At 49.3% G+C, this 11,819-nt stretch overlaps 1 protein-coding gene across 1 annotated transcript; it reads right to left on the bottom strand.

Annotated features, from left to right (window-relative positions):
* Nucleotides 1-9,481, bottom strand: C1R (complement C1r). The gene is made up of 11 exons (XM_054591470.1): nucleotides 9,360-9,481; nucleotides 8,408-8,636; nucleotides 6,975-7,167; nucleotides 6,527-6,673; nucleotides 6,229-6,425; nucleotides 5,817-5,964; nucleotides 5,585-5,706; nucleotides 3,471-3,549; nucleotides 2,942-3,097; nucleotides 1,515-1,589; nucleotides 1-1,042 (listed from the first exon to the last, which is right to left on the bottom strand). Coding segments are annotated over exons 1-11 (2,112 nt in total). The 5' UTR covers nucleotides 9,362-9,481; the 3' UTR covers nucleotides 1-278.
* Between the last annotated feature and the right edge of the window lie 2,338 nt (nucleotides 9,482-11,819).

Here is an 11,819-nt window from a genome sequence, read left to right as displayed (position 1 = left end):
TTTTATTTGGACAGTGCTTTATTCTATTACCCATTGGCATAAAAGTGGAAGAGGACAGCATGGGATGCGTCTTTTGCAATCCTTGGAGAAAAGAAAGGTGACCTTTGGGTTGTTTCAGATGGAGGATGTGGATGGGATTATAGAAAAGAGAATTTATTTCACGCAGTGTCTTTCTGCACCAATGATTTTAATATGGATTCTCAGTGGTTATCAATAACTAGTCAGATAATTTTTTTTTTACACACTGCTCTCTGGATTCTGCCTTAGTGAATTGGGGCTCAGCTCTCCTCCATCTCTTTCTTGATCCAGTCCACGTAGCTGAGTAATTTGGTGTAGAAGCCGTAACCTCGGCTACACCCAATGCCCCAGGACACTATGCCCGTGGCCACCCAGCGGTCATTCTTATCCCTCATTGCAAAGACCCCTCCACTATCCCCCTGACAGGCATCCTGCCTCATGGTTGGGTCCCCAGCACAGAACATGTTTTCAGAGAACACATCCTGACTCTTTTGACCCCGAAGCCAGTTCTTACATGCATTTCGGTCAGCTACAGGCAGGCGGACATATCTGAGATGGTCAGCAAGCTTGTCCTCTGTTATCCCAAAGCCACTGACATAGCCCATGCGGCCCTTCTCATAGAAGGTCTCGTTGTCAGGGAGGCAGATAGGGAGGAGGTTGGGGCCCAAGGTGACACTATTTTCCAGTTCCAGGAGGGCAATATCCCCCTCAAAATTGTGGGCTTTATCCTTCTGGTAGTCTGGGTGGACGCTGACCCTGCGGACAGGATGGTTTCCTAGTTTCTGGATATTCTCCACGTTTACATCGCCCAGGAACACGTCTATGGTGGCATTGGCTTGTGAGTTTTGATCCTTGGGGTAGAGGGTGTGGGCAGCTGTGAGGATCCAGCGGTCACCCAGCAGGGCTCCACCCCCTCGTCCATGGATGACGTTGAACGCCTGCCAGGGGAAGTTGCCCATTTCGGCATTTTTCCCTTTAATGATGCGTTGCTTCTCTACCACAGGGTTGGTGGGTTTCCCACACACTGGAGAGGAGAGACAGCGAAGGCAAGGACAAGTCAGTACCAGACCCACCCCTTTTCCCTTCTGTGGTCAGTCAGTCCCCCTTTCATCCCCTCTCATTGGCTCTGGGCCCTTTTCTCTTTCTCCTCCCATTCCAACAGCTCCATCTCTGGCCTATTGCCTGTTCTTGTTCAGTGTTGATTTCTTCCTGGTTTTTGTTGTTGTTGTCGTTGTTGCTGTTTCTATTCCTTGATTTCCTGTCTGCTCTGTGAAAATGCTGGAATGTCAGGACTGCATCCAGTTCTCTGCATCTCTCTCTCTCCCCCTTTCTCCTGGGACATCCTCTCTCTTTTTCCCTTACTACTCATGTCTATTTTCAACCTTAAGCTGGAGTGTCTCTCCCATTGCTTTGCTTCCATTCTTCATGCACGGTTTTTCTGGTGCCCTACAGGGTTGCAAAGGTCGCAAAGGATGGCTCTGGGCGTTTCCACTCACCTGGCAAACACCGAGGAATCTTCTCTCCTGTCTGTTCATTCTTCCAAATGCCCTGGGCTGTGCAGGTATACGTCCCTGAGGGGTGAAGGGGCTCTGATCAGGTGGGGAGGTGGTGGGCAGGGAAACCAGGTTGCAGAGGTCAGTGAGCACTGAGTGTGTTGGGCAGGGGAGAATCAAAACCAGCATGGACAAGGAGCAAGGGAAAGATTCAAATATATAAGGGTGGAGTATCAAAAGTGGAAAGATGGTTTATACATATATTTTTGTTTTAATGTTATGGGAAAATATTAGAATACTTAACTATAGGTTTGATGTGATCCCTATTTATGAAATACAAAGAAACTGGGGTGAGCATATCAAAATCTTACCAGTGACTTGGTATCTTGGTAGTGGGATTGTAGACAACTGTGGTAGCTACATTTCAGATTGCTGACAATGTGCCATGATTGTTGTTAAACACTTTATCTGCATGATCCCATTTAAGTGCCACAGTGACTCTTGCAGGTCTGCATTATTACTCTCATTTTAGAGATGAGGAAACTGAGCTTTAAAACTTTACACAAAGTCACATAACTTCTAAGTTCCAGAACCAAGATGCAAAGTAGGAGTTGCCTGACTTCAAAGCCCAGCCCTTGAATAATACCCATATATAAGATTTTTTGCTTTTTTGCCTATGTCAAACCAGACAGTATGTGATTTCTTTTATTTAAAGGAAACTTGAAAGATACCCAGAGATGAATTTGAGAGTCATTTAGTAAAATTAAATGCAGAATGTCGCACCATAGCAGCCTGAGGAGGTATGTGGGGAGAACGCTGGGGGAAGTCCCGCTGGTAGAGCGAGGTAATGGTGGTGAATGTGTGGCGCTGACAGTGTGATGGCGTTATGTTGTTGGTATTAGCGGTGTTGGTAGTGATGGTGGTACCGGTGGTAAGGCGCTGGTGGTAGTGGGGGTCGCGGCGGTGGGGTGGGGGTGCGGGCGGTGGCGGTGGCTGGGGCGACGTTGGTGAAGAGGGCGGTAAGGGCGGCGGCGGCGGCGAGAGCGATGGCGGTGCGAAGATGGCTCCTGTCTGTTCCTCCTTCCGAACGCCCTGGGCTGTGCAGCGGTGGTGATGGCGGTGGAGGGGGTGGTGTGTGTCGGGGTGATGGCGGGATGGTGTGAGGAGGGTGGTAAGGGCGGTGAGGGCTGAGATGATGGTGGTGGTGGTGAGAGGGAGCTGTTTATGAGATTCAAGTCTTTCTTCGTCACTCAGGTGCTTTCTCTTTCAAACCTTCTGGGCGCCTCTGGGCACTGGACTTTGGGTCCCCGAAGCCAGTGTTTTGGGCAGATACCTTAGTATATATTCCCTAGGGATTCTACTGAAAGAAATCTCAGAAGATGTCTCGAGAAGAGAGAAGGGGGGAAACTGCCACGCGCATGGGTCCCTACCTTGCTCAGACTCACTGCTACCATCTCTGGTCTTCATCTTGTAATACGGCTCATGGCAGTAGTACTGGATTCGGGCCTCGTAGGTGTTCTTTCCCTTTGTGGTGGTGTAATTGAAATTCCCATTACGCAGCTTTTGGGGCGGCCCACAGTCCTTGACTGGGAGAGAACACAGGGCCATATGAGAGCTGGCGATGATGGTTGGAACTTCAGTGGGAGGGATGTAAGTTGTCTACCCACAGACCAGGCTGAGAACCTTACAGAAATACGGTCAGTGTGGGGCACTTGTGATGGAGGGGAACTGGAGGGAGTAAAATTGAGTTCTGGGTAGAGACACTCAATCCTGCTGAGAGGAGGGCTGCCTGGCTCCTGGGATGAGCCATAGAATTCAAAGAACGAGTCAGGGGGAGGGTCTTTTGGGGAGAGGCTTACTTCCAGACCCCCGCCTTCCCTTCTCAGTGTAGGTCCCCAAGGCTGGGGAGGGGGGAGTGGGAGGTCCCGAGGGGCAGACACATCCTGAATTGTGACTTACTCTTGCACGTGGGCATGGCGCGATGCCATGTGCCATCATCCTGGCAGACAGCGGTGAAGGAGCGCAGCACCTCGGTCCCCTGTGTGAGCAGAGGTAGAGGTGCCCTCAGGACAAGGAGGCACTGCAGCTCCCTTCCTGCTGTTTCCCACACAGCGGGGAGTGCAAAGGCAGCTCCCGATCCTTCAGACCCCAGCACCCCTGTGGTTGCAGCTCTTTGTCCTTCTCCTAGCCAGTCCTCTCAGACCAGAGGTATATGTGGGTACTCTGAGTGGCACAGGGAAAAGACAGAGCCAGGGCTAATTGTCAGACCCAGGAAGCCTCTCTCTAGACTCTTGCCTGTTTCTGCTGAGGTCTAGTTAAACCCCACAATTTTACTTATTTATTCACTTTATTTTAATTTTTTTCTATTATACTTAATATTCAATATTATTTTATATTAGTTTCAGGTATATAGCATAGTGGTTAGACAATTATGTAATTTATAAAGTGATTCCCCTGATAATTCAAGAACCCATCTGGCACCATACATAGTTATTATAATATTATTGATCATATTCCCTATGTAGTATACACCACTGTGACTGTATTATGATTACCATGTTGTACTTCTTAATTCCTTTACCTTTTCCATCCAGCCCCCCAACACTTCTCCCCTCAATTTTAAAATAGTTTTGACCCCTGCGATTTTAAATTAAGAAAATAACAAGCCTCGTTGTGTGTTTTCTGCACTGAAACAGAAGACCCTTCCCTGTGGAGTTCCCTGCCAGGCTACACCTGCGTCGCTTCATCAGTCCTGGACTGCAGTTTTCTTAAGGGCTAGGGCCTTTCTGGAAGTACTAGTACAGCCCCGTCACTTTCCAGGGTGCCTGTAGTGCCGGTGTGTGCAAGTGGGCAGATAGCAGGGATGAGGCAGGAAAAGAGCGCCCTCGGAAATGAAAAGTGTTTGGATTATATAAGTGCATTCTATTAAGACCAACAAGCACCCTAGAGCATTAGCCCTGGGAAAGTTCACAAGAGAATGCGTGTGAGAACTAGGATGTCTGAGCGAAATATTAATAATGTGAGGTACTGTGTGACTTGCTTTAAATTCTGTGATGTGAATGATAAATGCCAAGGTAAGGGCGGGCATGGCATAGAAAAGGGAGGGTTGTAACCAGAGCAAAGATTATGTCCAGTTTTCTGGGCCCAGGAGACCCCGTCCTCACGATACAGCTGGAGGCACCCTGCAGTAAAGGGCAATTCATCTGGCTAACTTGGTGTGATGCAACAGTCAAATGGAAGCTCCACGAAGGCCGTGTGACGATGTGTGTTTCTTTTTACTGTCCTCCGGCATCTAGAACACTGCCTGATACTCAGTAAACAGTTGAAATATTTGTTGAATGAATTCATTACTACTTGAGGACATACCAAAAGTCTCCTGTCTGATTCAGATTAGGCATTCCACGTGGATCTATTGAACAAAGATCTATTGAACAAAGATGGGATGTCTAGTCCTGGGTCCTTGGCCAGGGGTAACTCCAATTGTACGGTTTTAAAGTAGTACTTTAATTTAACAGCTTATATGAGATGGGCCAGTGGATAACACCACATTTTTTCCTTGAGTCTGTAAAGGACAGGATGGTGGGACCAGGGTGAGACCACCAACATGCATAAAAGAGCCCTGGAGCAAGAGGGAGGAGATCTGGTCCAGGTCCCTGATGTACAAAATCATCGTGATGTCAAGTGCGTCACTCCTTGCACCCACTCCCGCTCCTGCCTTTTCAGTTCCTAATTCTACAATGAGTTTATTAGATTGGGTCAGTAGTTTGTGAACTTGGTTGTACATCAGAACCACCTGGGAAACCCTAAGTAACCGTGATGCTCAGTCTTATTTCCAGACCGATGGAATCAGTCTCTAGCAGGGGATGCAGACATTTGTATTTTTTAAACTCTGAGAGTTTCCAATGTGCAGTCAAGTTTGAGAACTGGTAGACCAGGTGACCCTTCTAGCTCTAATATCTAACATCTGATAGGTGATCCCACCTGGGGTTGAGCCTTAATCTGCTGTGGGCTTATCCAGCTGAATTGCTCCTGGAATGTTGGGCCAGTTCTCCCCCTTAGCCCTGGGCTCTTACCTCCACCAGCTGGTAGCCTTGTTTGCAGGTGGCAATGAAGTAGTCACGGAACTGGTACTGAGACTGCGGGTTCTGGATGATGGTGAACTCGTCTAGGGTTTTGGGCTGAGGACACTTGATGACTGTGCCGGAGACCAGAGGGCATGTTAATTTCAGAGCCACTTGCTTTCTTTCTCCCTACCTGATCCTGCCCCATTGATGGCCAGTGAGGGAGGTCCCCGGGCAACCTTACTTGAGGTGGTGTAGTGCAGCTTCCAGCCCCGGCTGTCCCCTGACTCATCTGTGAAGAACAGCAGATCTACAGAATTGCTGCTGGTGTCAAGGTTAGCGGGTCTTTGCTTCCCACAGAACTCTTTGAGGTGCTTTCCACTGGCATAGATCTGGTGGGGGAGGAGGAAGGGTCATCTCTCCAATGCAGATATTTTTCCACAGGGCGAGGGTAGGAGTGGTGGTAATCTTGCTTTGTGTATGTTTTCACTTGGAGGGGAAAAGGGATTCCCAGGACCCACTTCTAGTTGTGTAGGAGCTTGCCCAGCCCATGTGTGATATTGGGCACTCCTGTCCCAATTGGCCAGAGGATGAGAGGAACCAAGTGGGGATGGGTAAGAGCTGGAGGGGTCTCTCTGGGGGTGGGATGGCGATACCTGTAGCTGGTCATAGGGGCAGTGTACTTGCTGGTGGTCATCGATTTCAAAAGGCTCTAGGAACTTGAGGTGGATGGTGTAGCCCCGCTCTACCCGGATGCTGTAGTTGCAGCGCAGGTCAGGGGGGTAGGGCTGAGGGTACTCCAGGCTGGACACATAGCCTGATGGCTCTGTGTACAGCTCACTGCCGCACTCAACTGTGAAAGCAGAGTCGGGAGAGGGTCACCAGGAGATTCGCTGGCTGGCCCAGCAAGTCCTTGTTTAGCCTCTGCTTCCCTCCCACACCACCCAACCTCACCCTGGCAGGAATATCCATCCTTCTGAAGCTCATAGCCTGTACGGCAGGAACAGAAGTAGCCGCCGATGTAGTTGTGACAAAGATGTTGGCACCGGGGTTGGGGATTCTCCTCAACCGTGTTTCGCTGGGAAGCACATTCATCAAGGTCTGGAAGAGATTCCGGAAGGAAGGATTAAATTCCTGCCAGGGGACTTCTGTAGTGGTGCTGTCTCAGAGTGGCCCCGCCACCAGAGGCCACAAGACCAAGTCAGCTCCTGACCACCTGGACCTCCAGGCCTTTCTGATGCTTTCTGAGAGCTATCACTGGGGACAGTGTCCGGGTCAGCATGCCTCTTCTGGAAAAAATAAGGAAGGCCAGGCTTCCTGCTTTTATGGATTAAGATTTCCTTTTTCCAGTCCCCATTCAATATGACTGAGGCCACAAAAAGGGCACCTAGGGACCACTCACCCACAGCTTGGTAGTAGGCCAGAAAGCCCTTGTAGAACATGACGGTGCCATTCTCCTCATTGGAGAAGTCCGTGTGGAAGGTCAGCAGCATCTTGTTTCCTTCGGATATAAATTCCTGCTTTCCTGGGGGGTTGCCCAGTGGAGAACCCAGTTGCCCACAGAACCTCCCCAGGGTTTTCTTATCAGCAGAGATCTGGTGGAGGAAGGACAAGGAGCAGGAAGAAGGGCTGTTGAGACATGTGCCATGTGGAAAGTCAGTGGAGGCCCTCCCTCTCTTGTCCTGAAGAGTGAATCATGCCCCGCTTCTGCAATATCCTCCAGCTGGTCTCCACCTGCTGGGCTCTGGCTTTTGCAGACTTCCCCAGGTGGCTTTCATCTGTCTACCTGAGTCTCCCATTGGCTAACTCTTTTCATGTTCTCCTGTGCCCCTTCCCTGGTTATGTTCCTCCAGCATGTTTCAGCCTTCTCTTCTTTCTTACCGCCTTGTGTACCTGGAATCCTGAGCGTCTCTACACAGCCTTTATCTTCCCTTCATTCCTAGAGCCTGGACTGATCTGCCTTAAGTTCTATCTTGTTATTTCACCTCACCTTATTCAAACCATTCACACCAGCCATGTGTCTTGATACACATAGTTGAATGTGAGCCTCTGGGGCCCATCAGCATTGGCATTGGCAGGCATCGCCCAGCCTCCCTTATTTCTTTCTTTGTTAACCCATCCAAAGCAGATGTCCTTGCCCCAACCCCATTCCTCACCATCCTTGCCACCAAGACCCCTCCCTATAGCGCTGCAAACTTCTCAAATCCTCTGGATGAGAAAGATGTATCATTTTCATGTCATTCTCCTACAGCTTTCTGGGAATGGTGTTTATTGGATGTGTGTAAGTTCTACTTGGATCCTGGATCTAGAATCTCATTTGTATTGGATGTAGAAAGATGAGACTGGGAGGGTACCCTTGGTTATTAGAGAAGTGAGGGGACTGAGTCCAATGTCCTTGCTGAAGACTATGCCTGAGTTCCCACCACACACACTTCTCTTTCCCATGTCTCTGTGTTCCTGATGAACCAGGTAGTCATGGTGATATTCTCCATGGAAACAGGGAAACTGAGGCACAGCAATTTTTCAAAGACTCCCAGCGGGGAAACAGACAGGAAAGCCTTTTCTGATTCCTGTAGATGGTAAATTTCTTGAGAGTGGGGCCTGTACCTTCCCTCCTCTGTGTTTCTCCCCTCCAGTGCTCACTGAAGGCCTCCAGAACCTGCGGACACCATTCATGGCATCGCCCGCCTCCCAGAACTCCACTCGGCCATCGGCTCTTGCAGGGCTAGGGCTGTGTCCACGGATGGCAAGTGCTACCCATGGTGGTTAGAGCACAAGTCCTCAGGTTCCAGAGCCACCCAGCTCTCCCTCTGTCCTCCCAACCTGACCTCCTACCTTGACATAGTCATAGAAACAGCCTTCGGAAGGCTCCAGGTCAAACTGCCAGAAGATGAGCTTCACCCTGTATCCCGTGGGGACTGTGATCACGGTGGTTGTCTCGAAGTTGTTTGGATAAGGCTTGGGGTACAGAGGGGAAGTCACCTCCCCAAAGAGCTCTTGAGAGCTGAGGATGGAGCCTCCCACCTTGCAGAACAGGACTGACACTAGAAGGTATAAAAGCCACCTGCCGAAAAGAAAGAGTGTGTCTGGAAGGCTGTTTGGGCAGTGACTGGGATGGGGGATGGGTTGGCCATACTGCTGGGCATTTTCCTCTCTGCCCATTCTAGACCTCACAGATGTTCCAGGTGGGTGTGGGTGTGGGTGTGGGTGGGGCAGGGAGGCCGGTCTCTGTAGCTGCTGCCCTGAGTGCTCCTCCCCAGGGCACTGTCCTGTCCAGAGGTCATCGCACTGCCTTCACCTCTCTCCCCATCCTCTTCCTTTGCCCTGTCTTATCACTCCTCTCCCACTCCCGGAATAGGCTGGCTTGGGACCAATTAATTGAAGGTGAGGGTTTCCAGTCATGGTTCTCTGAAAGGGCTCCCAAAGGCTCAGCAAAGGCATCTGGGAGAAGCTGCCTATGGAAGATGGAGTGGCGCACAGAGGACACCCCTCCTGGACAGAGTGGGTCCCCCCATTTTGATGCTCCCCTGCTATAAGATGGAAGGAAAGGGGATGTGGCCATCACCTCATATGTCTAAGGTCTCCTGTGGTCCTCAGGAGGACAGACGGAGGGTATGTGTCTGAGTGTGTGTGCATGCGTGTGCACATTGGAATAGATAAGGGATATGGGGAGGGGAAGGCTGTTCTTGTCTCTCTGGATAAATTTGGGGGCATGGTTGCCTCCCATGCCCAGGGCTCCCTCCTCTGGTTTCTCCCTCCTTCCTTGGTCCCCATCAGCCTTACTCACATTTCTCAAGTCCTGTTTTGGGATCCTGGACTCTCCTGACAGCGTCTTCATCCACTCTGTGTAGAGGGAGAGAGCGGTCATGCAGAGGAGGGAAGGGGGAGGGAGTGACTGACTGTGGAGGGGGAGGGGGGCCTTTCCCGGAGGAATGTGGCAGGGAATGGACTATTTGCATAAACAAAACTGAAAAAAAAATCTGTTTCCAGTTTAATTTAGTTTTGCTTTTGAATTCCCCGATGGTGGTGCCACCTGCTGGCCTATATGGGGAAGGGTCAGTTTTTAGGGACAGGAAAGCCTTCTGCAGGAGGCGCAGACTTCTTTCCTAGATCTGATCTGCCTTCTCCCTTTCTTCAGGAACCTTCCTATGGGCTGCTCCCATGTTTGCAGGGTTCTCACCCAGAGGGCAATGGAAATCACAGCTGAGGGCACTCTCTTTTCTGGACTGTCCTTTTCCATTACTCCGGTTTGTCCGGCCCTTAGTCAACCAGCAGCCTTGGCCCAGGAGCAGCCAGGGTTTCAGTGCAGCAGGATGATGTGACAGGTAGAGGAGGGCAGTGCAGGTGTGGAAAGAGGAAAATGGAGTTCGGTTGCATTGGGACCCTGGCGTACTTCACTGAGGAACGCCACTTAGACATCAAACAGGGATTGCCATCTCAGGGTGACCCCACAGCTGCACTAGGGTTTGTTCTAAGACTCTTCCTCCCCCCTCAGTGAATTCATGCCTGCCAATGAACCTGGCTCTTAGAGAAGGAAGGGCAGCTGGGGAGGGTGTAGCGATATCCTCTTTTCCTAGGTATCTTGTCAAGAGTTTGAGCCCTAAGGTCACAATTGCCTAGGGCTAGGCAAAGGGTGTGGCTGTGGACCAAGAGTGACTCAAGAGAAAGCTAGATCCCTGGGGGGGGGGGGGGGGGGGGCGGGATGGGGCGGGGGAGAGCTCTTGTCTCTCCTGTCTGTCAGGACAGAGTGTCCTGTTTTAAGGGTTTGCTCCTTGTGGTAGCCTTTCTTCATCAACTCTCCAAGGCTCAAATGCCTTATGGCACTGTATTCCCCAGGGAGGCTCAGGCTGCAGAACAGGCCTCTGAGTTCTGAGGCTTTTGTAGTGTGTCCTGCTTGTTTCCCTCATCAGATTAATTCCTCCATCCCTGCACCCACCCACCCACCCACTCATTCATTATTAACGGGCGACCTATTTAATGTACCAGGCACTTTCCTAGGCAATGGCTTGCAAGAATTCATGAAGATGGGGCAGTTCCCCATTAGTCAGAGACCAAGTCATCACTGAATATAGGTAGAGAGAAGGCACGTGGAAGATGCAAGATTAACGCAGGTCTGGAGGTTTTCTGCGGCAGGCTTGTATGTTGGAGCTAAGGGATGACTCTTATTGGCAGGGCTGATCCATGACATGACCCATGGCCTTGTCAGGTTAAGAAAGACAAAAGATATGAAAGAAGCATAAGGACCAGAACAGGAGACAAGAAAGAGGGGGACTTTTGTGTAGCAAATTGCACGTGAACATCCTGGCCGCAGTGTGTGTATATGGGTTCATGATAGGGCAGGATGGCAGAGGTCACAGGGAAGGAGGAGGTGGTTCAAGAAAGTAAGTCTGCCCTGGCTGGTGTGGCTCAGTAGATTGAGCACCAGCCTGCGAACTGGAAGATCACCAGTTTGATTCCCAGTCATGGCACATAACTGGGTTGTGGGCTGGGTCCCCTGTTGAGGGCTTGAGAGGCAACCTAATGGATGTATCTCTCACATATGGATTTTTCTCTCCCTTTCTTTCTCCCTCCCTCCCTATCTCCCTAAAAATAAATAAAATCTTAAATAAAAAAGAAGGTAAGTCTTAGCCGAAGCTCTCCTATCCCATCTTACAGACTCTGAGTTCTGTCCTGGTGTTGTGCAACACGGCTGGGAAGTGACAAACATGGACCTTGTCAGTTCAGTCTCAGCCCAAACTCCACTCTGCCCAACCACTCAAAATAACATTTCCTTACACATTTGTCTTATACCCTTGACTTACACTAAGAATTGAAAGAAGGAACAGCTATATAAAGATTGTTCAGGCACTTGTTTTAAAACCAGTATTTGAAGATATTGTCTATTATATTGTTCATTCCTCTTAAGATTTGATTCTGGGGGAAAATTTTCTACCTAAAGGTAATGGTAGGTTTTCCTCTGTGGCTAAGCCTATAATTATATCTATACCAAGATATCTAAATATATGGTGTATATATATCTGGTATATATATTTATGGTATATATACACCATACATAAATATATATAAATATATAATATATAAATATGTTATATATATTTAGATATCTAGATATAGGTATATATTTTTTTGCCTTGGTAGGGAGAAACTCATATCATTTTTTTCAATAATAAAAATTAAAAAATAAAACTAATACATGCTCATTAAATAAAATTTAGCAAATAGAGAAGAACAAGGGAAAACAAAACAG

The sequence above is a fragment of the Pteronotus mesoamericanus genome, unplaced genomic scaffold (assembly GCF_021234165.1).
Source record: "Pteronotus mesoamericanus isolate MK-2021 breed Mesoamerican mustached bat unplaced genomic scaffold, CSHL_Meso_final scaffold_21, whole genome shotgun sequence".
Classification (NCBI taxonomy): Eukaryota; Metazoa; Chordata; class Mammalia; order Chiroptera; family Mormoopidae; genus Pteronotus; species Pteronotus mesoamericanus.
This window is presented reverse-complemented; position numbering and strand designations above follow the sequence as displayed.

Excerpts from the sequence above, each read along its gene's own strand:
- C1R (XM_054591470.1), bottom strand. Across the intron at positions 5,707-5,816 it reads GCTGCACTACACCACCTCAA|TCATCAAGTGTCCTCAGCCC; the intron begins GTAAGGTTGCCC and ends TCTCCGGCACAG. Across the intron at positions 1,043-1,514 it reads GATTCCTCGGTGTTTGCCAG|TGTGTGGGAAACCCACCAAC; the intron begins GTGAGTGGAAAC and ends TCTCCTCTCCAG.